A 27,055-nucleotide genomic window follows, 5' to 3' on the forward strand; every position below is an offset into this window, starting at 1 on the left:
TCAGGTGAAAGACATCAGCCGGATGAATAGCTCTGGGAATCATCACCATAGAGATGATAATGGACATGATGGGAACTGATGAGAGCACCAAATGAGATGGAATATGAGGGAAAAAAGTAGAGGGCCAAGGACAGTAAACTGAGGAGTGGTTGGACAAAGAAAAAGAACTAGGAGAGAGCAGGGTCATGAAATCTAGAGAGGAAAAAGCATCCTAAAGAGAACAGTGATCAACATGTCAAGTTCTACAGAGATCAAGAAGGATGAGGACTGAAAATAGGTCATTAGATTTGGTGACAAGAAAACAATGATAATTTTGGAGAAGGCAATTTTAGCTGATATCAGAAAATAGACTATCCAGGGTTTAAAGGGAAAGAAGAATTAGAAACACTTAACATACAGGGGTTCTCAAGGAGTTTAGCAAAGAAGGGAAAGAGAGATATAGCAAGCCACCTAGCAGGGATGGCCAGATCAAGTGAGTTTTTAAAGATCAGGAGAGTCATGGGCATACTTATAGGAAGAAGGAAAGGAGTCAATAGCTAAGAAGAGATTGAAAATTGGACAGAGAATAAGACAAGATAGTGGGAGTAATCTGCTAGAGAAGATGAGAGGGGATAGTATCAAAGATCCATACAGAAGAGTTTGCCAAGCAATAAGGGTCTTGCCTTTTAGGGTCCTCTCACTAATAAATACACCCCTATCAAACATCAGCACGTTATATATTTAGGATGTTCACAGATTTGTGGAAGCTGCTTGGGTGTCTGAATACATTTACTAAATTATTCTGTCATCCAAGTAAGTGCAGCATTTGTTTCCACCTTATCCCATTCTATCCCCATTACACTTTGGGGACCCAAGAAACTGCCTATCCTTCCCTTCTCCTCTATTAACAGTGGCAAATGAGCAGTTGGCTTATTTTAAATGCATGTATAGCATTTTATTTGTCTAAACCTTTCTATACACTTGGTATGATCTCATCCTCCAATATTCAGATGGGCCAATTTGTCTAAAAATGTCTTTTTTCTAAATATAAGCTATAATATTTCATTTATTTCATTAACCTAATAGTAGGCAACTGACTTAAATTCAATACTACAAAAGTGTTAAGTGGTATACACAAAAAAGTGTTAAGTTGTATATACAAAATCTAGCTGGGGATACAAAGACAAAAAGCAGCTCCTACTCTTAAGTAATTTACATTTTTTCTGGGGGGTAGGGGCAAAGGCTAGGACTCATTAATAGCAAGTGTTTCTTCAAAGGGAAGTTCCCTTTGAAAAATTAAATAATTCTCAATCCACCTCAATAATTTTCAATCCCACAACTCTGTCTGAAATACTTACATCATATACCACACAAGATATTACCATTTGGTGGAAATATGTTTAATATGATCGTACATGTATGACTTGTATCAGATTGCATGTCACCATGGGGAGGGAAACGGGGAAGGAGAGGGAGAAAATTTAAAACTCAAAATCTTATAAAAGTGAATGTTGAAAACTAAAAATAAATAAATAACTTTTTAAAAAGGTGGGGAGGACCTACCTGTGCAAAAATATTTATAGCAGCCCTTTTCATGGTGGCAAAATATTGGAAACTGAGGGGATGCCCATCAACTGGGGAATGGCTGAACAAGCTGTGGTATACGAATGTAATGGAATACTATTGTGCAATAAGAAATGATGGACAGGCAGATTTCAAAAAACACGGAAAGACTTTATGAACTGATGCAAAGTGAAAAGAGCAGAACCAGGAAAACATTGTATACAGTATCAACAACATTATGTGATGATTACTTGTGAATGACCCAGCTCTTCTCACCAACACAATGATCCAAGACAAGTACAAACGACTCACAAAGTAAAATGCTATCCACATCAGTTAAAAAACTGATAAACTCTGAATGCAGATCAAAGCATACTTTTTTTACCTACTTTATTTTGTTTTTTTTCCTTTTGATCTGTTTCTTTTTTCATAACTGTGACTAATATGGAAATGTTTTACATGCTAGCACATGAATAATCTACATCAGAATGCCTAGAGAAGAGGGGAGGGAGGAAAAAGGGAAGGAGAAAAATTGGTACTGAAAATCCTGTAAAAATAAATGCTAAAAACTCTCTTGACATGTAATTAGGAAACAAATAAAATACTATTTAAAAAAAGATATTACCATTTGTATAGTCTAACAAGACAAACAATCACCTATAAACAGTAAACGAAAAATCAAATACAACGTCAATTGGATTTGCCATGTCAATCTGATCTTACACTAATTCATGTCAGAAGAAAAGAAGAATACTCCTGTCTGTACAACATATTCTTAAAACATGAAACATCTCACAACCTATAAGTGTTTCAGAGAAGTATGAAGCTTTGTGGTATCTATTCCACATTTTTAAGAACATCGTCACTAGAAACTATGGCAAAATTTAAATATTTTTTAAAGATTTAAAAAATGAACAAGTGATAGCAAGGAGAAGGAAACTGTACTTGAGAATGCTAATAATGCTGTTTACTTTTCTACAGCCCTTTAAGAGGCATTAATAAGAGCTAACTTAATATTTTGCACATTATCTCTTTTCATCTTCACAACTACTCACTTAGGTAGGTAGTCAAAGTACTATCGTCCTTGTTTTGCAGGTAGAGTAAGAATAATCAATCTTCCCACATTCATTTGGCTTGTGAAGACTGGAGGCCTTCAAGGCCCTAGGAATCTAAGTGCAATTACTGGCTCATAGAACTCTCAATACAAGGATCTTTGGTTTTAAAAAAAAATTGCTGTCCTTCCTCATTCAAAGAAGAACTATAGGAATAATATAGAAATAGAATAAACTTTTAAGTAACTCTGTCATTCTCATTCCCATAAATACAAACATCATCAATTCCTTTTTCTTTTAAATTTATGTTAGTGGTTTTAAAAAAAAGATCACTAGTCTATTCTTGATCATTATTTTATTTTTCCTTTCAAATCCAAGTTTGGGGTTTTTATTCTTGCCATAGGCTTTATTTGATTTCTTTTTTTGGCATGTATTCTGTGTTATGGCACACTATCACACAAAATTAGCAAAACAAAATAGATGCACTTTAAAGCTTAAATAAAACTGTTGAAAATAAAATGTCATATGCAATATCCTAAAAGCTTTCCATTTTTCTTTATTTGAAGAAATCAAATGAAGCCAGATTTCACTGCAATTGATACATTCTTCATTTCTGAACCAGTATCTTTTCCTGTCATCACCTTATACCTGGGCTCAATTCCATCTAACCTCACAGACTCAAATAATTTGCCTCTGCTAAGAATAGAAAAGCTTTGTTAGTTGAAGTGCTGCCATTTATGAAATACTGACTAAATGACTGCTCCTTTCATAGCCTACCTTACATCATTAATTGGTTCAAAGAAAACACTTTGGTAAAACAAAGTTGCAAAGGTGGAAGTTAATTCCATAGCAACAACATTACAAATGGAAAATCTGTTTCCCAGTAAGCACCATCTATAAAAACTAAAATTGGTCTGTAGTTGACACTACAACAGGCCTGAGCATGGTATGGATGCCTGAGTTCAGAAAGACCCCTGAAGTTTAAAGCTGTGGAGTGAGGATTCTAGGGCAAATTGACTTTAAAACCAAAGCAAGGTATACACTAAGAGACTAGAAGCAAAACAGAAAGAGGGGTTATCTCTTTCTTCCTCTGGACTGCCCAAACCTCTAGTTTAAAGGTCAGGTAGTTAGTCAGTTAATCAATCAATATTCATTTAAGACCCTACTATGTACCAGGCAAATGACAATCCGTGCTCTCAAGGAGCTCACAGTCTAATGGAAGAGACAATGACAATATGAAAACAAGTATGTACAAACAAGCTATTGACAGTTTAAGTGAGAAATGATGAAAAGAGGTTTCTTAAAGAAGGTGGGACTTTAGGTGGGACTTGAAAGAAGCCGGGGGTAAAGGTGAAGACAGAGAATCCCAGATATGAAAGATAGCCTGTGAAAATGCCCAGAGTTAGGGCAGCTAGGTGGCGCAGTGGATAGAGCACCAGCCCTGAAGTCAGGAGGATCTGAGTTCAAATCTGGCCTCAGACCGAACACTTGACACTTACTAGCTGTGTGACCCTGGGCAAGTCACTTAACCCCAATTGCCAAAAAAAAAGAAAAGAAAAGAAAAGAAAATGCCCAGAGTCTGGAGATGGAGAGTTTTGTGTCAAAGAACAGCAAGAAGGCCAGTGTCACTGAATCACAAAGCACATGGTGAGGAGTAAGGTGTAATTAGACTGGAAAGGTGGGAGGAAAGCAGGTTGTGAAAAGTTTCGAATGCAGATAGAGGTTTAGATGACAACTCTCTGATAACTTGGCATTATTCTCCCTTCCTCAAAGAGAAAAGAAAAAGAGAAAAATCTATTGTCTATAGCTAGAAAAAGTACAATCCATTTCCACACAGAAACAAAAGTACTAAGCCTTAGAGCAACATAGGGATGGGGAGGCTAACTGATTAAAGTTGGAGATTATAAACTCCTTGAAGGCAGGATCTGTGTATCCCTAGCAACTAAGGAAAGCACAGTGCATTCTAAATAATAAACACTTAATAAACATTACTGAATTAAACTGAATCCAAATAGTAAGAACAAGGAAGAACCAACCAATAGATGGAGACCAAACGTCAAGAAACCCAGAAGAATACATGAGCATTTCTGCACAGGTGAATCCCTGGGGGAAGATTTACTGAAGGACATGAACAGGAGATATACAGGATGAAAAGATATTGATGGGTTGCAATCTGTATCACTGAAGAGAATACATACATTGCTGAAATCAAAGACGTGTCCTATCCATCTAGAGCAGGGATTCTGAACCTGGAGTCTATGAACTTTTTGTGTTTTTTTTTAATATTCTTGATATTGTGATAACTACATTTCAATACAAGTGGTTCTCTTGTAATCCTATAAATTTAAAAACATGATTTTGAGTTTATCTGCCAGGTGGCCAAAAGGTTTCAGACACAAAAAAAGGTTAAAAACTCCTCTTCTACAGCTAATTACTCTTTATTCTCTCTTCAAGAGAAACTAGAATAAAAGTTTTTAATACTCTCATTTTCTTTTCTCAGTTGCTTCCCAATCCTCCCTCTCTTGTAGCTTCAGGATCATAAATAACAAAGAGGAAGTCTGGATTATCTAAGTGCTTTATCAGCCCCAGAGTTCTAGCCAGCAATATGGAAAGCACAACACAGCTCCAAATCTCTTCTTCCCAGAAAAGGAGGACTCTATGTTAAGGAAGACACACCTTTCCTTCCTGCTATCCTCGTGACACTCACAGGGGTCCTTCTTCCACCTTCCTTTCCCAGACAGACTCAAACAATGGTCCAGGTGGCCAGGCCCACTGGCCCACTGACTCCTTCTATCATTTTTTGGGCATACTCGTACATACGTGGAGTCTAAGCAATGAGAGGCGTAAATCTGTCTCAGGGAAATGGAAGGAATTTGACTGACTGCCCATCTCTGGTAGCTTCTTCTGTGGTAGATTTTATAACCTGGGAGTTTTGAGGAGCTTAAAAATCTTTTGTAAAAATGCTTGAGAAAATATTTGATTGGTAAGATAATGCTTATATGCTATCAATCAAAGCTTCAGAAAAATGGGATCAGTTGATGGAAAAGTTACAAAAAGTAGACAACTTTGAGCAAGACCAGAGCTCAAATTCTACTTTGGATACATCCTAGCTAAGTGTACGTTGATAAATCATTTATCTCAGTTTTCTCATCTGAAAAATAGGGATAATACTTGAACTAACTACTTCATAAAGTTATTGTGAGTTATTCTACAAATCTTAAAGTACCATATACATTGGAGTTATTATTACTGTAATTAATTTTTCCAAATATCTCTCAGTCTTTCAAAGTATTTCAACTTCAGAAATACCAGTGAGCCTCGGATTAGAAGCTTCAGTCATACTCACTGGAAATCAACAGGAGGCTATTCTTCAGAACCCACAGGAGTGCCAAGCTAGCAGTAACATAACCGAGTAATTAACTGATACTTATATAAGCATAGTAAGATTATCACCAGGTTGGAGCTGCTAAGTGGTACAGTGAGTACTGGCCCTGAAGTCCGGAGGACTTGAGTTCAAATTTGGCCTCAGACACTTGATACTTACTAGCTGTGTGACCCTGAGCAAGTCACTTAACCCCAATCACTTAGCCAAAAATAAAAAAAAAAAGGGAGGGGGACAGGGGAGCTAAGTTGGCACAGAGGATAGTACACAGATCCTGGAGTCAAGAGGACCTGAGTTCAAATCTGGCCTCAGACTTACTAGCTCTGTGACCCTGGGCAAGTCATTTAACCCTGCTTGCCTAAAAAAAAAATTATAGCCAGGTCAACAGAAATAGTCGCTATCCCACACAAATCTTGGGCTGGGTATGTGCAAGACTACACCAATGAAACTTAACAAGAATAAAAGACAAAGGTGTGGAATATCCTGCACAATTGTTTTATTAACATTTGGAGGGAGCTGATAAAAGAGAGAACCATATGAGCTTCATAAGGATGGGAGATGTGTCTTAATGAATATGAAATCCTGTACTGGCGGAAATTTCAGTTATGTGACTGAAAGTTTGTTCCCTACAGTGACTAGCTCTAGCTATATAAAGCACTTAGAAAAACCCAGTTTCCTCTATACTGCTTGTGACCTTAAAGTTATGACAGATGGAGAGAAAAAGGATGACATTCTTTTTTCATCCTGTTCTAGAAGCAGCAATGTGTTACAATTCACTTGATACCACTCTATCATACAAAGAGGTTTCTCAGAGACTGGTTTACATAAAGTAGTTAACATCCACAGCCCAGGAAGGAATATCTTTACAAATCACCAACTCTTTGGCCCTCAATTCCTGCATCTGTAAAATGAAGTGACTAACGTAGGTCTGCAGAACACACAACGCACGGACTGTGTGTTGTGCAGGCCTGGATTAAAAGGACTTCTGGCTGAGATAGTGACTGGAGAGGCACTCTCCCACACCTACTCCAATAAAAACCTAAAAATTGTAGCAGACCAAATAATGATCAAGAAATACAATGAGAAAATACAGTGACTTATTTTCCCCAGAACTGCATGCACACACACACACACACACACACACACACACACACACACAAAATATGAGCTAGCAGTCCAAAGGCAATAGGAAAAGGAATTAAGAACAAAGCTAGTGTTAGTCAGGGAAAGAAAGCCACAGCCTCCCAGGGTGACCAGAGAATGGATTAAAATACAGCCTGCACGAACTTCAGAAAAACCTGGAAAGACTTGTATGGACTGATGAAGAGTGAAGGGAGCAAAACCAGGAGAATGCTGCACACAGTAACAGCCATATTGTGCGATGACTAACTTTAATAGACTTAACTCTACTCAGCAATACCAGGATCTAAGACATCTCCAAAAGTCTCATGATGGAAAATGCTATCCACATCCTAAGAAAGAACTATGGAGTTTGAATGCAGATCAAAGCATACTATTTGCTATTTTTTTCCTTCTATTTTGTTTTGCTTCCTCTTTCTTGTGATTCCTCCTATTGGTTATAATTCTTCCTTACAACATGACTAATGTGAAAATATGTTTAATAGGAATGTATATGTAGAGCCTATATCGGATTGCATGCCGTCTTGGGGATAAGGATTGAGAAAAGGCCATCAACTAGCCAGCTGAAGCAAAAGCAGGTAACTGAAAATGTACAAAACATTGATTCACCCTTTGAGATTAATGCCAGGAGCTCTAGAAAGATTAAATAGATAAATAAATTAATCAATCAACAGATAAACAATAAATAGATATAAAAATATATGTATAGACATGTGAATATGTGTATATATACATACATACATGTATGTTATGCTGAACATTCTTTTTAATTATTTTATCTTTCATTTAGTATTTCTAACATTACTGTCACACTAATGAATCACTTTCTTGATATCGCAGTTTATGAAAGGGACCACTTATCTGTCTGTCTGTCTGTCTATCTATCTATCTTTCTTTTATTTCCTATTTTATATCATCATGATCTCTTTCTTTATCTCTTTACGTAGCTATTTGGAAGACTAAAACAAGACCAAAACACAGGGGAGTATCATTGGCTAATACAGAAAGGATGACATTAAGGGTTGGTAATAGATGGGAATACTGTTTAATTTTTATTTTGCTTTTGTTTTCTCTACTATGGAGGATAATGTTAAATAATATAAATATCTTACATTTAATAAAAAAAAAAAAGGAAGAAAAATACAGCCTGCAGTGGCAGCTAGGTGGCACAGTGGATAGAGCACCAGCATTGGAATCAGGAGGACCTGAGTTCGAATCTGACCTCAGGCACTAACACTCACTAGCTGTGTGACTCTGGGCAAGTCACTTAACCCCAACTGCCTCACCAAAAAAAAAATAATAATAATAATACAGCCTGCAGGGTTTTCAGTTAGAGGCAACAAGAGTAGAGAACTCACCCAAGCAAGCCCCTGAGTGTTTATAAACACACAGTGGGGACAAGGTGGTGCTTAGAAGAGTTTATTCTAGACCAGGGGCTCCAAAATTTCTAGGATTCTGTCCTGAGATGCCAGAGAAAGCCCTGAAGATCAATGTCTCAAAGATTCTGATGGGACCAAACTTTGGGAGCTAGAGGTCAGCACTGGAGACCAAGGGATAGACTATTCAAGGTCAACTACACCACTCAAATGAGCAGCCAGGGGTGAGGCCTGGCCTATACAAAGTCCTAATTAAGCCAAAATCAAAGAGATGAGTAAGCAAAGTAAATGTTGATGAGCATTTAAAAAAAAAAAAAAACAAACTACTGCAGATCTAGAGATCCACAAAAAGGAGAGAGCAACTCCATTGCATATTGAGTGCACATATTTTCAGATTTTTTTTCTATGCATTGATTAGTTAAGCTGATATTTTCCTCTTCTTTTTTCTTCCTTAAAAAATTTATTTGTAATATAGTATTACTTTCTGGGAGAGGGACACTGGGGGAAAATATAATGATATTAAAAAAAAATACAACAATAACACATTTTAAAATTAAGGAGGGAAAGCTACTGAGGAAAGAATTAGAAGGAAACGAAATAGTTTATAGAGGCAGCTAGATGGTGCAGTGGATAGAGTGCTGGGCCTGAAGTCAGGAAGACATCTTCCTGTGTTCAAATCTGGCCTCAGACACTTACTAGCTGGATTACCCTGGGCAAGTCATTTAACCCTGTTTGCCTCAGATCCTCATCTATAAAATGAGTTGAAGAAGGAAATGGCAAACCACTGCAGTATCTTTGACAAGAAAACCCCAAATGGGATCATGAAGGGTCAGACATGACTGAAAACAGAACAAGCAGTTTATAAGAGAAGCAGTAAATCTTATCCAAGTAATGGACTTCATGAAAACTACAATAGACCAAAGAGAAATCAATGATTATATGAAACAGTAAAGAATTTAAGAACAAAATTAAAAGATTGAAAAAAAAAAAGAAAATGTAAGATATTTGATTTCAGAAACCTGAAAAACAGGTCAAAGAGAAATAATTTAAGAATCATCAGACTTCCTACAAACCATAATTTTTTTTAAAAAGTCTGTACACTATATTTTAAGAAATTATAAATGAATGAGAAGAGAGCTTAGAATATAAATTCCCAAAGGCCTTTGATTTTTTGAAAAAGATACAGGCTTACAACCAAAAATAACTTTCCCTACAAAGCTAAACATAATCCAGGAGACCGGGGGGGGGGGGGGGGGGGGGGAGAAGGGAATAGACTTTTAATGTAATAGAGGATTTTCAAACATTTCTAATGAAGAGACCAGAGCCGAGTAGGAACTCCGAAATATAAATACGAGAGTCCAGAAGAACCTAGAAAGGCAAATTCATGTGAGCAATTGAAAGGTGCTATAATGATACAGTGTTAACAGTCTAATAGGGAAAAAGAAACAAATCTTCCAAGGATATTACGGAGTTAAATAAGAAAAAGAAATGACCTGGAGGTGGATTGGTTCTGTTCTAAGGGTTTGCAGAAGAGAAAGAGGAAAGGAGAGTAAAAAATACCCCAGGATACAAAGGAAGGAAAAGGGAGTAGAACTTGCTAACTCTCATAATTGGAGTGCTTGAGAAGATTACATAGTATGAAAGGAGTGGGAATAATAGGCAGCAAATAATAGCACCACTCTTATCTGAAATGGACAAAGAAGGGTTGAAAACAGAGACACTCATAACACACATAATTTGGAGTAGAAATACATAAAACTCAACAGGGAAACAAGTGGGAACTGGGGGTGGGAGGGGCCAAAGTAGAGGATAATATAATATCAGAGGTGGAATAAGCAATACAAACTTCCTGATCCTAATGGGGGGATTAAAAGAAAAAAAAAAGGACAAGAATCTAAGGGAATGCCAATCAAATAGGAAATGGTTGAGCAAATGGTGCTATATGTATATGTAATGGAATATTGTTATACTATAAGAAGTAACGAAAGTGATAATTTCAGAGAATTCAGGTTAAGATAACCTGATGACAAATGAAGTAAGCCAGGGGAATAATGGCAGAAGCCCGTAAATCTCATATTGAAGAGGTAGTAGATAAATGATGCTCTAGAAAATAATAACCAAAGTAAGCAAATCAAAGCTCACCTTGAAAGGGGCTCCATAGACAGATTCTCCACCAGTTCCGGTACCAGTGGGATCTCCTCCTTGGACTATAAAACCAGGTACAACCCTATGAAATATTGTGTTCTCATAATAACCTGAAAAGAAAGCATTTGAGATTTTACCAAGATGGTCTATGAGATTCTTCCCCTCTTGTCAAGTGAGGTTGTAGAGGTGATTCTTGTTCAGATACTGACTGGACTAGAAAGCTTCAGAAGCCCCCTTAGTCAGGGACTCAGTGACTTTGCTCCCATAGTTGATCCTTTTCTCAGAAAATACCATATTAAGTTGGTCCTTCCACCTTAAAATATTCTCAGGTCTCCCTTTTCTTAAAAAGGTTACCTTCTCTAGATGCCATCTAAATTATCACCATCATTTCAGTGATGAACTCATCAAATATCTACGTGTACTTTTTCTATTTCTCAGCCAACTGCTTCCTTTTTAACCTCTACAATCTAGTTTCTGTTTCTACTGCTCCAATAATAACCCAAGTGAAAATCCAGGCTCTGCAATTTGCTACCTGTGTTAACTAAGGCAAGTCATTTAAGCTCCCTGAGTCTCATAACCAATTAGTTGCTGCCCCCTCCTTTCCATCCCCACTGGAAAAACTATACTTCAGGCCTTTGTTCCTTCTTAATTACCTCATTTCTCAATTACGTCAATAATTTACCCTACTTCTAGTCTTCACATCTTTCAATTATCTACAATCCATTTACACACTGGCCTCAAATTTTATGCAGGTATAATCACATCATACTTATTTTTAAAGTTTGGTTAAGGTGACTCAATCTCCTGATTACACTTCAAGTAAAGTGATGATAAACTAAATTTCCTAAACCTACAAAGTAGATGACCAGATATTAGAGCAGAGGTGACCACATCAAAGTATTCTCAGCCAATGAGACCCAACCAAGCAACCAAACAGCCTCTGTCAGGTTTTACCCCAATTATAACATTAGCCAATTTAAATTCTACAAATCCACATTTAATTATTTTTTTTTAATTAACAAGCATTTCTTTTCCCTCCTTTACACCTCTCTCCATCAAAAAATAGGGAAAAGAAAATCATTGTAACAAATATGCATAGTCAAGCAAAACAAATTGCTCCACTGACTATGTCAAAAGATGTATGTCTCATTATGCATGCTTAGGCCATCACCTCTCTGTCAGAAAGAAAGGAGCATGGGAATCAGGGATATGATTGCATTCATCAGAGTTCTGAAAGTCTTTCAAAATGGTTCATTTTCACTATATTACTATGCACATTTATCTTTAAACATAAAATGACCCTATACTGATATTCTATTAAGTCCAGAGTGACTCATTTCAATGACTCATCATTTTTATTTTCAAATTTTATTATTTATTATACTGTCCTCTTCCATAACCTCCTTTATGCTTATGCCCTTCTCTTTTCCTCTACATGAGCTATTTTTGTGTGTCCTTTTAAATAAAATGATTGCCCTTTTTATAAATCTATTCTTGGTAGGAAGAGCTTAGAGTCCCCGCCGCCTCCAAAAGAATGGAAGATCTTTGAAAGCAAGGATTGGCTGGCCTATGTTTGTTTTTTCAGCACCTAGAAGAGTGTCCTGAACACAGCAGGTATTTTAAAAATGCATGCTGAATTAAAAGAGAAGTCAAATAATAACAGAAATGTCACTATAAACTTCTAGAGTTGTATTATTTTACACAATTTCTCTCATTTTTCTTTTTCTTTTTTTTATTAGATCATATAGAACACACCACACTTCTTTTATGTGTGTTGTATGGCACAGTGGACAGATGGCTAACCTTGGGAGATATGCATTGTAGCCCTGGTCTTTGACAAATACTAGCTATGTGATCTTGGAAAAATCAATTAACATCTCAATGCCCAAGATGATTCTCTAAGTCTATAAGTTACATTTAATGTGAGAATATTCATCATTGTAAGGAATTTTCACTGTGGGAATTCCCTACACTGATGAAATTGCAAGTGTCAACAGAAAAAAAAAAATGTATTAACTGCTACCTACTTTCCCAAAGTTACTGAATTCTGATATGTGGTCAATCAGCCTCTGTTTGAAGACCTTCAAGGAGGAACCCACCACCTCTAAAAGCAGTCCATCTCACTTTTGGACAGCTTTAAGTGTTAGGAAAAATTTCCTGACATTAACAAAGGCTTCCTATAGGATACAGCTCCTAAGCTGATCTGAGGATTTCTAGGAGGAAAACATGAGGAAAGACTGAATTATACATGTATAGAAAAACATGTCAAAGGCACAGAGATGGGAGAGGGAAGACTGAGTATGAGAAGCAGCAGGGAAACCAGTTCAGCTGGAAACTAGGATGTGTGAGAGGGAGCGTGGCGAAATAAGCCTGGGAAGGCCTTTCCATGCCAAGCAGAAGAGTTAGTTTGTATCTTATCCTGGACACAACAGGAAGCCAATTCTTAATCAAGGAAGAGACATAATTATTTTTTGCAGACTATCACTTTGCAATCTCTATTCTCTCATGAGCTTCAGTCCCACAACACCATGTGCCTATGAGACAATGCCTGTACATCTCATATGCAACTGAAACTCAACCTGTTCAAAATAAAACTCATTAACTTCCTCTGTATTCCTCCACACTTGCCTGTTTCTGTTCCTTTTAGTTATCCAGGCTCATGCCTCAGTCATCTCTGACACTTTCCCTCACAACACACAGCCAATCAAATGCCAAATCTTGTTAATTCTACTTCTACAACATCTGTCACAACTGTCTCCTTCTCTTCACAATGGAGTCAGACCATAATTCAGGTTCTTATCACCTCTTGCCTGGATTTTTGAAATAGCCTCCTAATTTGTCTCTTTGTTCTACTGTTTCTTTCCTCTCCAATATACCCCACCGAAACAATATATCTGAGTACTATTAGTACAATACTATACATCATATATATATAATAGCATGAATAGTTTTTTGTGGGTATGCCTGAAAAAGTAATAGCAATTTATAATGTTTTACAGAAAAATGTCTTCTGAATGCCTAGCAATGACTTTTACACAAATAAACTTGGGGAAATGAACTTAGTCTTAAATTGGAGGCTTCCTGGGAAGAAAGTTCTTTTACAAAATTCTCATCTCTACAAAAGAATACAAAGTGAAATTCAATAAACATTTATTAAGCATCCTAATGTGTGCAAAATATTGAGCTAGTTTGTGCAGCATATAATAAGTTTAGCTAAGACATAATCTTTGCTATCAAAGATCTCCCTTTACCAAGGGAGTAAGACACAAAAACCGATAACTGACTTTCCAAATTAACAACTATTAATTTTTTCCATAGAAAAAGCTTAAGTGTAACTATTACCTTCCATACAAAGTTGAATGAAATTTCGACATGCTTTGGGAGCCTCTTTTGACCATAGTTCTATGTCAATATCACCAGCTGTTGTTTTCAATAAAACCTAGAAAAAATTAAGTAATTAGATCACATTATGACTAAATAAAAGTATGAATCTGCTTCAGTGTTACAATCACTGGTCAACACATCCATTTATTCATTCAATCATTCACTTAACAAACACTTATCAATTATCTACCATGTACTACCATGTATAAGGCACTGTCTAGCCTGGGGGGGTGGGGGGGGACAAACATTAAACATGACAATCTGTGCCCTAATAAGCTTATATGCCCTTGCTCAGTTTTAGAATAAAAATTAGAAAGTTTGGCTTTTGTTGTTGTAGTCAATGAAACTTTAAATACTCAATTATTACTTACAATGCACATTAATATAGCCAAGATAGCTCTTAAAAATAAATATGCCTATTTGTGATATAGGAAAAATTAGTTAATTTGGAGTCTACTGATTCAGAATTTATGCTAGCACTAGTGCAGAAATGAAAAGCAGTATTCTCTTGTATTTTATAGCACTCTGTATTTTATTTTTAAGTGTTTTTCTCACAACAGTCCTCTAAGATATTATCTAATACATTTTGTAAATAATAATAATAGCTAACATTTTTATAATGCTTTAAGGTTTAAGGTTTGCAAAGCACTTTCTTTGTTATCTCATTTGGTCTTCCCAACAACCCTTGAAGGTAGATTCTATTATTATCCAAATTTTACAGATGAGGAAACTGAAGCTGAGAGACATTGAGTAACCTGCCCAGAGTCATACAGCCAGTAAGTGTCAGAGGCAAAATTTGAATTCAACCCATCCTGACTTTAGGTCCAGCATTCTATACACTGCTATACCTAGTTTAAGAAAATTTAGGCACTGAGAAATTTACTTGACCAGAATCACATTACTAGTAATTGGAACTCAGCTCTTTGATTCTCCTTTCAATGGCATTTTGCTTTCTCTGCAAGCTCAGAAGATCAAGAGTTTAACGTCAACGGTTTAAAGAAAAATGGCTGGGAAACAACCTTTTTAAAAGAACAAATTGTTTCCCAATAACTTACAATTATCCTCGTACATGTAAATAATTGCTTTGTTAATTCCAAATAATTTTATACATTAAAATTAGTCCTCTAAGAGCTTTGAAGTATGAAATTAAAAATGAACTTTTCTTAAAATGTTCTATAATTCAGATTGTTTCACTATTTCAAGCTAGCCTTCAAGCTAGTCCAAGTCAATGAAATTTTACTGTGTTCTAAACTCCATACTGTAAAATTGATTTTTAATATTTTATATAATGCTACATAAAACAACCCCACACAGCAGTTTCTTCAACTATTACTTGAATAGAGTTTGGGAGGAATGAAAACTTGCAGGATTTGCCCAAAAAAAGGGAGGGCTTTGATAATTTTCAAGTGAGCAATCTCAGTAAAATGGAAAGGAAGTCAGTTTGAAGAAAATTAAAAGTGAATGTAAGGTGAGAGGTAGGGACAGCAGGTATGAATCCAAGGAAATGATATCATGATAAATGATGAAAAAACATATCATTTTTTTTAAAATTTAAGTTTATTTTCTATGTATAACAATTTACAAATGTTCTTCTTTTGCTTCTTTGTTTTTCTTATGTATTTATTTATATGTCTGAATATATATCAATAAAAGTTAGAATTAAATGAATTTTTAAATTGAAAATGAATAAATGAAAGGAAGGTTTATTTGGATTAAAAATGTATACTTTCTTTTCTTGAAATCTAGACTGACCTAGAAAATCTCTTTGACCCAGCAAATAGAATATTATGTGGCTGCTGTAGTTCTGTAGAGCACAGTGATGCTCAAGGAGTTCCACTGGAAAGGAAAAGAAATCAGACAATAGTTGGAAAGAACAGCAGGGGGCAGGGCTATAAGGTAGCTACAATTTTCTGGCTTTTGTTGTTACTTGTTTGTTTTATTTCTTGAAGTCAAGCCAGCTTTGTGTTAACCAATGAAATCACAGATCCAGACTGGGAAAAAAAAAAGGTGGCAAATTTCAGCTTAGCATAATTGAATCAAAGATTTAGACTTAGAAAGAATCTTAGAGAGGATTGAAGCTCTAATTTTACAATGTAAATAGGGCCCAAGATATGATATGAAGGGACTTGCTCAAGGTCACACAGAAAGTAAGTGGCAGGGCTAAGATTTGAACCAAGGTCCTTTGTTAGAAAAAGTCCAAGAAGAAAGGAATAATTCAATGAAGGCAATAATTAGCATTTATACAGTGCTTTAAGGTTTACAAAAAAACTTTTCAAATTCTCTCATTTTTATCCTCACAACAAACCTTGGAGGTAGGTGCTATTATTTTCCTCATTTTACAGATAAGGAAACTGGGGCACAGAGAAGTTAAATGACTTGCCTAGGGTCACATAAGATAGTAAGGATCCAAGGCTACATTTGAATTCAGATCGTCCTGATTCCAAGTTCAAGGCTTTATCCACTTAAGTGCTTTAAATTAATAAACGTGCATTTACTAAGTGTCAGGAACCTACTTAAGGCTCAGGATAAGGAGTAAAAGCAAAAACTGCCTGGGGTCTCAAGAAATTTACAATCTAATGGGAGGGGGTGTACTATATGCAAGTAAACAGGTATACAGGAGATACTTACAGAGTAGAAACAAGGTAACCACCAAAAGGGGGAGAATCAGGGGAGAGGCTTCCTACAGAGGCTAGCATTTGAGTTGAATCTTAAAAGAAGCAGGGTTTCGAAGAAGTGAGAGGTAAGAGAATTCCCAGCAGGCTCATATCCAGGAGATGGAGTATTAGATGTGAGGTACAGCAAGCAAGCCAGTAGGGCAGGACCTCACAGTCCATAAAGGAGAGTAACGTGTAAGACTGGAAAAATTTTATTAGATAGTACAGCCTAAGAATTAGGTAGGAAGGGCCCATATTATGAAGAGAACAACTTTAGAGAACAGGAAAACAGTCTTATAGAAACCTGTTTCGGTAAGACTGAAGAGAAGGATGGGAGGACAGACAGGTCAATGTACACAAGCAGAAGGAATCCCTCCATCTGAATGACCACTCAAGTTTGTATCTCTCTTACTATATTTTTACATTTTATCTCCTTATCTTTATCTCAGCATTTTCTTACCTTCCCAAGTAGTCTGTAAGCTCAGGAAGGAGGAGGGCTGTATCTTGTCCTTCCTTGAATTTCCCACAGTAACTAGCAGTCCCTTGTGGACAGTAAGCACAAAAACAAAAAAAAAAAAACAACAAAAAAAAAGTTGCTTGCTGAAGAATCATCTTTTGGGGCCAGCTAGGTGGCGCAGTAGCTAGAGTTCTGGCCTTGGGGTCAGGAGGACCTGAGTTCAAATCTGTCCTCAGGCACTTGACACTTACTAGCTGTGTGACCCTGGGCAAGTCACTTAACCCCCATTGCTTCACCAAAAAGCAAAAAAAAAAAAAAATCCTCTTTTATAACTTCAGAATCTCACAATTCAAGAATCACCAGGTCCATTAAATGAAAAAACAATTATATTTGAGTACTAATTTCAAAAACCATTCTCGGAAGTATTAACTTATTTATATAATACTTTATATAGCAACTTATGCAGCATGTTAAGGTTTATAAAGCACTTTATACATATTAACTCAATAAAATCTGTGAAACATCCTCTGGGCTACCTTCAAACTGCCATACTCCTGTTCTTCACCTCAAAACTAGAATTCAAGCCTCACCTTGAGGCCAGCTTGGATAGAGTGCTGGGCTTGGAGTCAGGAAGACCTGAGTTCAAATCCAATCTCAGATATTTACTAGCTATGTAATCCTGGGCAAGGCATTTAACTGCTCTCTGCCTTAGTTTCCACATTTGTAAAATGAGGATAATAACCCTCCCAGGGTTATTGTGAGGATCAAATGAAATATTTGTAAAGTGCTTAGCACAGTGACTAGTACATTGCAGGCACTTAATAAATGCTTGTTTCTCTCCCCTCTCCGTGTTTCTTTCCTCCCTTCTTTTCACTTCAGGACCTTGGTAAACATTCATTTTATCCTGTCTAAAACCAGGCCCACTGTGTTCCTTAGATATTTTCATGCTATGATACCCTCTTCCCTGTTTTCCCCACCTCCCTCCTTTCCAACTCTAGCCCTTAAAAAAGTAATCAAGTCAACACTACCATTCCTGGAAAGGAAGTGTCAAGCAATTGCCCCAGTGACTACAATCACCAGGATTTCCCAATGACTCAACATTTCTCTCCGGTCACCATATTAGAATATAAGCTCCTTGAAGGCAGGGCAAATTTGCTTGAATTTCTGTCTCCAGCATAACATAAAAGCAGGTAATAACTGGTATTTTCATTCATTCATATGAATTAAACATTTTATAGAACAAATGAAAATTTACCTTCTTATTTACAAATAAAACAGATCAAAGACGAATTTTGATGGATAGACCCTGTTATTCCTACTGCTTTGTATATCACCTAGCTTTGACTAGTTCCTCTAAAAAAAGGTTTCACATCTACTCATTGTCTTTATATTGCAATACCTTTTGCCTACTTTTCAAAAGGCAGTAATTTACTACTTTTGAATGAAAACAATAGTTACTAATATTTTTAAACAACAAAATTAGTATATACACTGGAAACAATACTTCTGATTAGGCAGCAAGGTAGTACAATATAAAAGACCTAAATTTGAATCTTGCCTCAGACACTAGCTCTGTGACCTTGGGCAAGTCACTCATCCTCATCTGTAAAATGGGGATAATAATTAGCACTTACTTCATTAGGTTGTTGTGAAGATCAAACTGTGAGAAGTTAACATATGAAAAGGATTGTGCAAACCTTAAAGCACTATATAAATACTAGCTGTTATTATTTTTGCTATTTTGCTATTATTTTTAGTAGTAATAGTTTCAGAGCACAAAGCAGAGGACAATACACTAAAGTTAATTTTTTTTGAGAAGGATGATGACAATAATAATAGCAACAAATGCAAAATACTAATAAATTTTAAAAATTCACCAGAAAATCCAGAAATTTTATTGACTTCTATGTATGAAGCAGAGTTAAGTGAGATTTTTCCATATAATATACATTATTTAATATATTCTTATTATATGTAAATATGCAGTTCTCACTTTTGTTATAAGTTGACATTTTAACTCCTTTCTGAAATATAATATCTGAAATAGTCATTCACTCTTATAGAAGTAGCTAATGGAACCACTTCACCTGAATAAAAAATAAAAAGACGCATTCCTTTAAAAATATATTAATCTCAAAATGTAAGTCAGAAGATATACCTGCACTCTAAGGAAAAGAGGCTGAAGAATGATTTGTCTGTACAAAAATAAATTGTCTTTTACTTGTTTTTTTAATACAGATTTATAAGAACAGTATTTCAGTAAATGTTATATGAAAAAATATATATTTTGACCTCCTTTACATCTACTGCAAAAATGAGATGTTCCTAGGTTGTCAGTGCTAAATTAGACTAAATAGGATCCTGTCATTCAAACATAGTTTCAAAAGTCTTGATAAGGGGCAGCTAGGTGGCACAGTGGACAGAGTGTTGGCCCTGGAAACGGGAGGACCCGAGTTCAAATATGGTCTCAGACATATAACACTCACTAGCTGTGTGACTCTGGGCAAGTCCCTTAACCCCAACTGCCTCATTAAAAAAAAAAACAAAAAACCATAAAGGTCTTGATAAGACCATTTAAATTTTTTAATAATCTATTAAATTATTTATAAACTAAATGAATATAAAGGCTAGATTTGAATACCGACAGTCTTAAGTGAAATTCCTCAGTGTCTACTCACTATCACACTCAACCAACAAATTCTCTTCTTTTCCTCCCCTCACATGTGATTCAAATAGCTTTCTGCTACAGAAAGCAAAACAACAACAATAAAACCTTCTGTTATCACTCCTCATTCTCATCACCATATAGCTCTGTCTCTCTACTCTCCTCCTTCGGTTCTCTGGCTCTCAACCCAGCTCCTATGGCTCTTTTTATCTTCTTGGATAAACAGAAACCTGGCCCCTTCCAGAAGCCACAACATTTCTGGGTCCTCTTCATGACCAGGTGTTCCCTCTCTGGAGCTCCTGCCCACAAAGCAGACTCAAAGTAGGACTAGGTAGATTCCATGCTCCTCACTGACATTTTAAGTCCTTCCCTCTGTTTCTACCACAGAACAACCTCTCCTTTGGAGGTTCACTCCATCTACATATACCATTCCAAAATTCAATAAATAAAATACATTTCACAAACCCAGATTCCAATCATATATATCACAAAACAGCATGCCTTAAAGTATACAATAAATAATAACAAATATACTTTAACCTTTATGCTTACATTTCCTGTTATGTGTTAACTTTCTAAACTTCATTACAAAAAGGGAAAAAGTAAAACTACTAAAACAGATGTTTTAGAACACTATGCAAAACATTAGTGTTTTCACAATGGAAGAATTATTACAGAAAAAATATGGAAAAGGGTACAATCTATTACAATCCTCTCATTTTATGCCTCATCTTTCCATTTGCTACAAAATTTAAGCCATCTCTCTAACACAATGTTTCTCAATTTTTTTTTTGACTATAAGCTACTTCTACTTGTCCACCCCACCCTCAGCCACGCACAAAGATGGTCATACCCTTGATCCAGTCAACACTCCAGTAAATGCACCATCACTATGTTTAAGAATTCCAAATTCCCCTTATCTGATCATATGCTATTGGCTTTCAACCACCCCCTCTGCCTTTACTTACCAAACCCCATTCTTTGTCCACATCATGATCTCCAATCCCTTTGCCTTAAGATTCCCTCCTAATGCAGATCATCCCCTGCATTAGCCACTATGCTCTTTTCCCCATCTTGACCCTTTTGTGAGCCAATTCAACTCTACAGTCGACTCTTAATTCACTCAACTCTCTCCCACTCTTATCACATCACTGATAGTGCCCTGCTAAGCCTCAGTCTTGGATCACTCCCACTATCCACCTCCTTCACAACTACACTCATCTACACATGTGCTGATGAACAATGATGGAGAAAATCTCATGTGACCATTCTAACTAGATCCACCTCAAATTTATGTAACATAAACTCAACTGGGCTCTTACCTAGAAACCTCAACCTTTACTACTGCTGGGCAATCCTTCCTTACCTGCCTTATTAATTCACTCTCCATATCAGTCCTTCCAAACCTTTTCATTCTTCCTCAAGTCTCCCATGGCTCCCTCTCCCCCCACCCCTCCAGGCAAGAACCCTGCCTCATATTTTATAGAAAAAATTAAGGCCATTCATCATGAGCTCCCTCTTCTCCCCTCTTCCTCATCTCATCACTCATATGCTTTCTGCCACTATCTTTTCTTCTATCACATGATGAGGTGTCTTACTCCTTGCCAAGGATAAAAATTCAAGTAATCCCATTCTATCCCAGCCCCTCCAACAAAGGGCAATCTTCTCATTCTCATTCTTTCATTTATTTTCAGTCTCTCCCTATCTAATAACTCCTTCCCTAGATGTAAATGATATTCATGTCTTTCCCAACGTCAAAAAACACCTCATCTGATCCTTCCATCCCCTCTCTTCTACATCTCATTTGCCCTTTGTGGGTAAATTTCTTTTTTGTTTTGTGTTGTTTTGTTTATTTATTTATTTTTAGGCAATTGGGGTTAAGTGACTTGCCCAGGGTCACACAGCTAGTAAGTGTCAAGTGTTTGGTCTGAGGCCGGATTTGAACTGAGGTCCTCCTGACTTCAGGGCCAGTGCTCTATCCACTGTGCCACCTGGCTGCCCCTAAGTAAATTTCTTAAAAAGGCCATGTACATTGTCTACTTTTTCTCCTCTCATTCTCTTCTTAACCCTTTATAAACTGACTTCTGAACTTATTCCACCAAAGCTGCTGTCTCCAAAGTTATCAATGATCTTAGTTGTCAAATCCAAAGGCAAATTTTCTCAAATCTCAGTCTCCAACTTTTGGTAGCCTCTGACTCTGTGCATCACCTTCTTCTCCTTGATACTCTCTTCTCTCTAGGTTTCTGGGCCATGACTCTCCTGGTTCTCCTCCTACCTATCTGACCACTCTTTCTCTGTCTCCTAGAGGGATCTTCCTCTAGATCATGCTCTCCAATCACAGAATCTCCCTCAGGGCTTTGTCTTGGACCCTCTTCTCCCTGTATACTACTTCACTTAGTGATCTCATCAGATCCCATGGATTTAATTATCATCCTTAATGCTGATGATTCTCAAATTTATCCATCTTGCCCCAGTCTCTCTCCTGATCTCCAATCTCACATCTCCAGTTACCTTTTAGACATCTTGAACTGGATGTCCAGCAGACATCTTAAACTCAATATATCCAAAATGGAATGTGTTATCCTAAACCCTCCCATCCTCCTACCTTCCCTATTACTGTAGAGAGCAAAGCCAGTCTCCCAGTCCACAGGTTTACAACTAGGAGGTGGTATGGACTCCTCCCTTTCACTTCCTCTCACCCCCCATTTTCAATCTTTTGCCAAGGGCCTGTTGATTTCACCTCTGCAGCAACATTTCTCAAATATGCCCCCATCTCTCCTCTGACACTGTCATTATTCTACTGTGAAACCTCACAACCTCATGCCTGGACTATTGTAATAACTTGCTGGTGGGTCTGCCTGACTCAAGGCTCTCCCCACTCCAATTCACCCTCCATTCAACCACCAAAGTGATTTTCCTAAAGTGCAGGTTCAACCATGTCACCCCTCTACTCAATAAACTTCCCACTCTTAATTACCTCCTATTTATCCTGTATATAGCTTGCTTTACATAGATTTGCATTTGGTCTCCCCCATAGATTATAAGTTCCTTGAGGTCTGGAACTGTCTTTTACCTCTTTTGGTATCCCCCATGCTTAGCAAAGTACCTGGCACATAGTAGGTGCTTAATAAATGTTTATTGATTGATTTTTTTGATAAAACTCTGGTGGTTCCCTATCACTTTCTGAACCAAATACACAATCCTCTGTTTGGCCTTTCATAATCTTTACAATCTCCTTACACCTTTACTCCCTGAAAAGTACTCATCCTCTTCAATCCACTGACACTGGCTTCCTTGCTGTACCAGGAACAAGACCCGCCATCTCTCTGCTCAGAACATTTTCTCTGACTGTCCCCCATGTCTGGAATGCTCTCCCTCCTCAACTCTGCCTATTAATTTCCCTAGTTTCCTTTAGTTCTCCACCATTAGATTGTGAGCTCCTTGTGGCAGAAACTGTCTTCTGCCACTTTTTCAATCCCCAGTGTTTAGCACAAAGCTTGTCAAAGGTGTTTAATAAAGGCTGTAGTAGGTGTTTAATAAATGTTTATTGACTGACCATTCACCAGCCATGAGACCTTAAGCAACTCACTTCAGTCCATCTCCTTCTCCATGTCTACAAAAGGAGGGGGTTGGACTAGGTGGTACCAAAGGTCCTCCTGGTATCTCCAGCATCCTCGTCATTGTGGACACTTAATAAATTCCTGACTGGGCTTCCTTTCCCGCAAAGATTCTTTACCTAGGGGGCATGGACAGATTTTTTTTTGGGGGGGGGGGGGTCCTGTAAACTTGAATGAGAAAAAATTACATCCTTATCTTCACTAACCAATTATTCAAAACCCTTTTTCTGAAAAAGGATACAGAGGCAAAGGGGTTCAGGACACAAAAACGGGTTAATAAGCCCCTGCTTCAACAGTTCTGAGGTCCAAGAAGGGAGGCGAGGGAAGGAGGGAGGGAGGGATGAGAAAGTAGACTGTGCTCTCTCTGCCTGTTTTTTTTAAAACGGAGCACCTAGTTGAGATTGGGTTTAGCTGCAATTCTTCCCAAAGTATGGGAGATGGAATCTGTGACCCTTCCGACCCTGTGATTAAAGCACTTGGATTAGGAAAGGTCCTCAGCAATCATCTAGGCCAACTTCGTTATTTTACAGACGAGGAAACTGAGGCCCAGAGAAGTTAACTGACTCGTCCAAAGTTGCACAACTAGTAAACGACAGAGCGGGGATTCGAACTCAGATCCCCCGACTCTCGGCCCAGCCGGAGCGGTGAACACTGCATCCCACGAGCCTGCCACCCCGCTCCAGGGAATAGTGGGGGACCCCCCCCCCCGGCCCACGCTCTCACCTTTCCGTTCGTGGGCGGCTCCTGGATGTAAATGTTGCTCATGCTGGGCGGCTGTCGGGGCAAGGGAGACGCCCCGCCGGGTTACAAGGTTCAGGGGCGCTCGGCCTGACCGTCCGCGCTGCCCGGCGAAGGCCCAGCCCAGTGCTCTCGGGCCGACGGCGACCACAGGCAGCCCCAGCCACGGCACCACACCTACTACCGCTCCTCTGCTCCGGCAGCCGACCGAGGCTCTAACGGAGCCCGGCGGCCGCCATACTGCTCCTGGCCGCAACACCGCGCGCCGCGGGGAGGGGGGCTCCTCCACCTTCTCCGACAGAAATGCTCGGGCAGAGAGCGAAGGCAGCCCGCTAATCAGCGCTGGGGGTTAGGATTCATTTCATTGTCCAGCCTCGCCGAAACCTCCTTTTGTTTTAAATTACTCTTCAGCCAGCGACCGGCAAGTCCTCTCCCCTCTCCCCCCCAGGATATGTCAGAAATGGTTTGGACGCCTAGTGCTCCGTCTTCTGCCTCCGCCCGGGAACCACGGCTGAAGCCGCCGGGTTCTGTAGCCTTCCTCGGGGCTCCGTCCCTAACAGGAGGCGGTGGCGGGAGCGGCCGAGTTGAGAGCGGCGGCGGCCGGTGAGAGCCGCCGGAAGCGAGTCCAGGGAGCTGAGGCCCAGAGGTTGCCCCCACCCCGGCTATGGCCCTGCCAGGTGACTGCCCCCTGGGGCGGCGGGGGTGAAGGCGCAGGCCGGGAGCCCGGCGGAGCCGAGCGGGGCCTGCCGGGGCAGAGGTGGCGGGGGAGCCCGGGGCTGCGCGGCCTGGGCGGAGGAGGGCGTGGGTGTGTGTGGGTGTGTGGGTGCCTCTGTGGTGTCTGTGTGGTTGTGTGTGCGTGTCTATGAGTGTGAGCGTGTGTATGTGGTGTGTATTTATGTGCATGTAGCGTGTGGACACATGCATGGTGTTGTGTCGGTGTGATCGTGTGTGTGGTGTGTATATGTGTATGCATGTAGTGTGTAAACACATGCATGGTGTGTCTGTTGTGTATGTGTGATCCTGTATGCGGTGTGCATGTCTATGAGTGTGTGTGTGTGTTGTGTGTATATGCATGTAGTGTGTGAACACATGTATGGTATGTGTTTTGTATATGTGGTATATACATGTGTGAGTGTGTATATGCAGTGTGTGTACCTGTAGGTGGAGACAGCTATATGGATCAGTGGAGAGAACACTGGGCCTCGAGACAGGAAGACCTGAGTTCAAATGAGGCCTCAGACTCTTACCAGCTTGTGACCCTAGACAGGTCACTTAACCTCTGTTTGCCTTAATCCACTGGAGAAGGAAGTAGCAAACCACTCTAGTACCTTTGCCAAAAAAACCACATGGACAGTATAGTCCGCAGGTTGCGAAGAGTTAGACACAACACAACATACACATAATTATGTATGTATGTATGTGGTATATATATATATATGAATGTTTGTGTGGTGTGCATTTATATGTGTATATGTGTATGATTGTAGTGTGTAACATGATTGTATATGTGTGTATGCGGTGTATATGTGAGCATATATGTAGTGTATGCATGTTTACATGTAGTGTGTGATGGGGTGTATGACATGTGCGTGTGGTTACATGTGTGTGCACATGGTATGCCTTGTGAGCATAAGATGTGTGTATGCGGTTTGTGTGATTGTCTTGTGGTGTACATGTATACATGTGTGTTGTGCGTTTATGATTGTGTATCATGTGTGTTGTGTATATGAGTATGCTTGCATGTGTGTATGGTATATACATCTTTATGTGATGTATGTTTATAGGTATATGTGTGTCTGATTATTTGTATGTGTTATGGGTGTATGAGTGTAAGCATGTCTATGTGATGCATCGTTGTATATGTGGTGTGCACTGCACATATATGTGATCACATGTGTGCCATACGTTCAGTCATATACATGCAGGCGTGTCTGTACTACATTATATGATATATTTAATATGCATGGGTATATGTGATGTGCATGCCATGTGTGTATGGATGTATAAGTGCATATGTGGTGTGTGTGGTGTTACATGTATGACAGTGTGTATGTGTATATGCAATATGTGATATATGTGTGCTTGTATGTATGTTGTGCATTTATGTATGCATGTGATGTGTGTGTTGCATATATATATGGTATGTGTGCCCAAATGCTTGTGTGAGAAAGAGTAGATGAGATGGGGGAGAAGAATGATGTTTTAAAAAGCTTTTTAATAGTAATGCTCTTTTTTTTTTTATTAACGATTAAACTCGAGAGGCAGGGTGGTATAGTGAAAAGTGTCTAGAGACCAAAGATCTAATTTTAGTTGATCTGGATGTGACATATTTTCTACATACCACTGCCAGAGAGCAAGACACAGTACACTTAGTCTCTTTGAGCCTCTGTTGACTTCTTTAAAAGAGGTTTAGACTAGGTTTTTAAGGACCCCTTCCAGTTCTAAATTCGATGGCCCTAAATCAGAAATTCTTAACCTTTTTTTTCCCCTGGGCCATGGACCCCTTTGGCAGTCAGGTGAAGCCTATGGATCCCTCATCTAAACAATGTTTTGAAATAACTGAAAGAAATGCTCAATTTTAATTAGAGGTTAGTTTTTTAAAACAGTTCTTTTTGCCTCATCTAAGTTCACAAACTCCTTGAAATCTCTCTTGTCTATTCTGTACCCCAACTTGAGAATCCCTGCCTTAAATTGAGTCATGGATAAAGACTGAAAACTTCTCTGAGCCTGTTTCCTGAGTGGAATGCTTCTCCTACCTGCTTTAAAGTGTCATTGTAGGGAGTACACGCAAATCAATTCAACAAGCTTGTATTTATCACCCACTTTATGTTACAGTGGTTGGAGATGGAGTCAAGACCTGCTTAAGTTCTCAGTCTGCCTCTTAATACCTGTGTGAACTTGGC

General features: G+C 38.4%; 1 protein-coding gene across 1 annotated transcript in view; it reads right to left on the reverse strand.

Moving 5' to 3' along the window:
• The window catches only part of CWC27 (CWC27 spliceosome associated protein homolog), a 286,475-nt gene extending 262,193 nt beyond the window's left edge, over positions 1-24,282 (reverse strand). The window contains exons 1-3 of the mRNA XM_027863367.1: positions 24,138-24,282; positions 13,980-14,076; positions 10,635-10,747 (exon numbers count right to left, since the gene is read on the reverse strand). Coding sequence (XP_027719168.1) covers positions 10,635-10,747; positions 13,980-14,076; positions 24,138-24,179 — 252 coding nt within the window. The 5' untranslated portion in view covers positions 24,180-24,282. The remainder of the gene's footprint in view (positions 1-10,634; positions 10,748-13,979; positions 14,077-24,137) is intronic.
• Between the last annotated feature and the right edge of the window lie 2,773 nt (positions 24,283-27,055).

This window comes from Vombatus ursinus, unplaced genomic scaffold, assembly GCF_900497805.2.
Source record: "Vombatus ursinus unplaced genomic scaffold, bare-nosed wombat genome assembly UNPS02014772.1, whole genome shotgun sequence".
Classification (NCBI taxonomy): Eukaryota; Metazoa; Chordata; class Mammalia; order Diprotodontia; family Vombatidae; genus Vombatus; species Vombatus ursinus.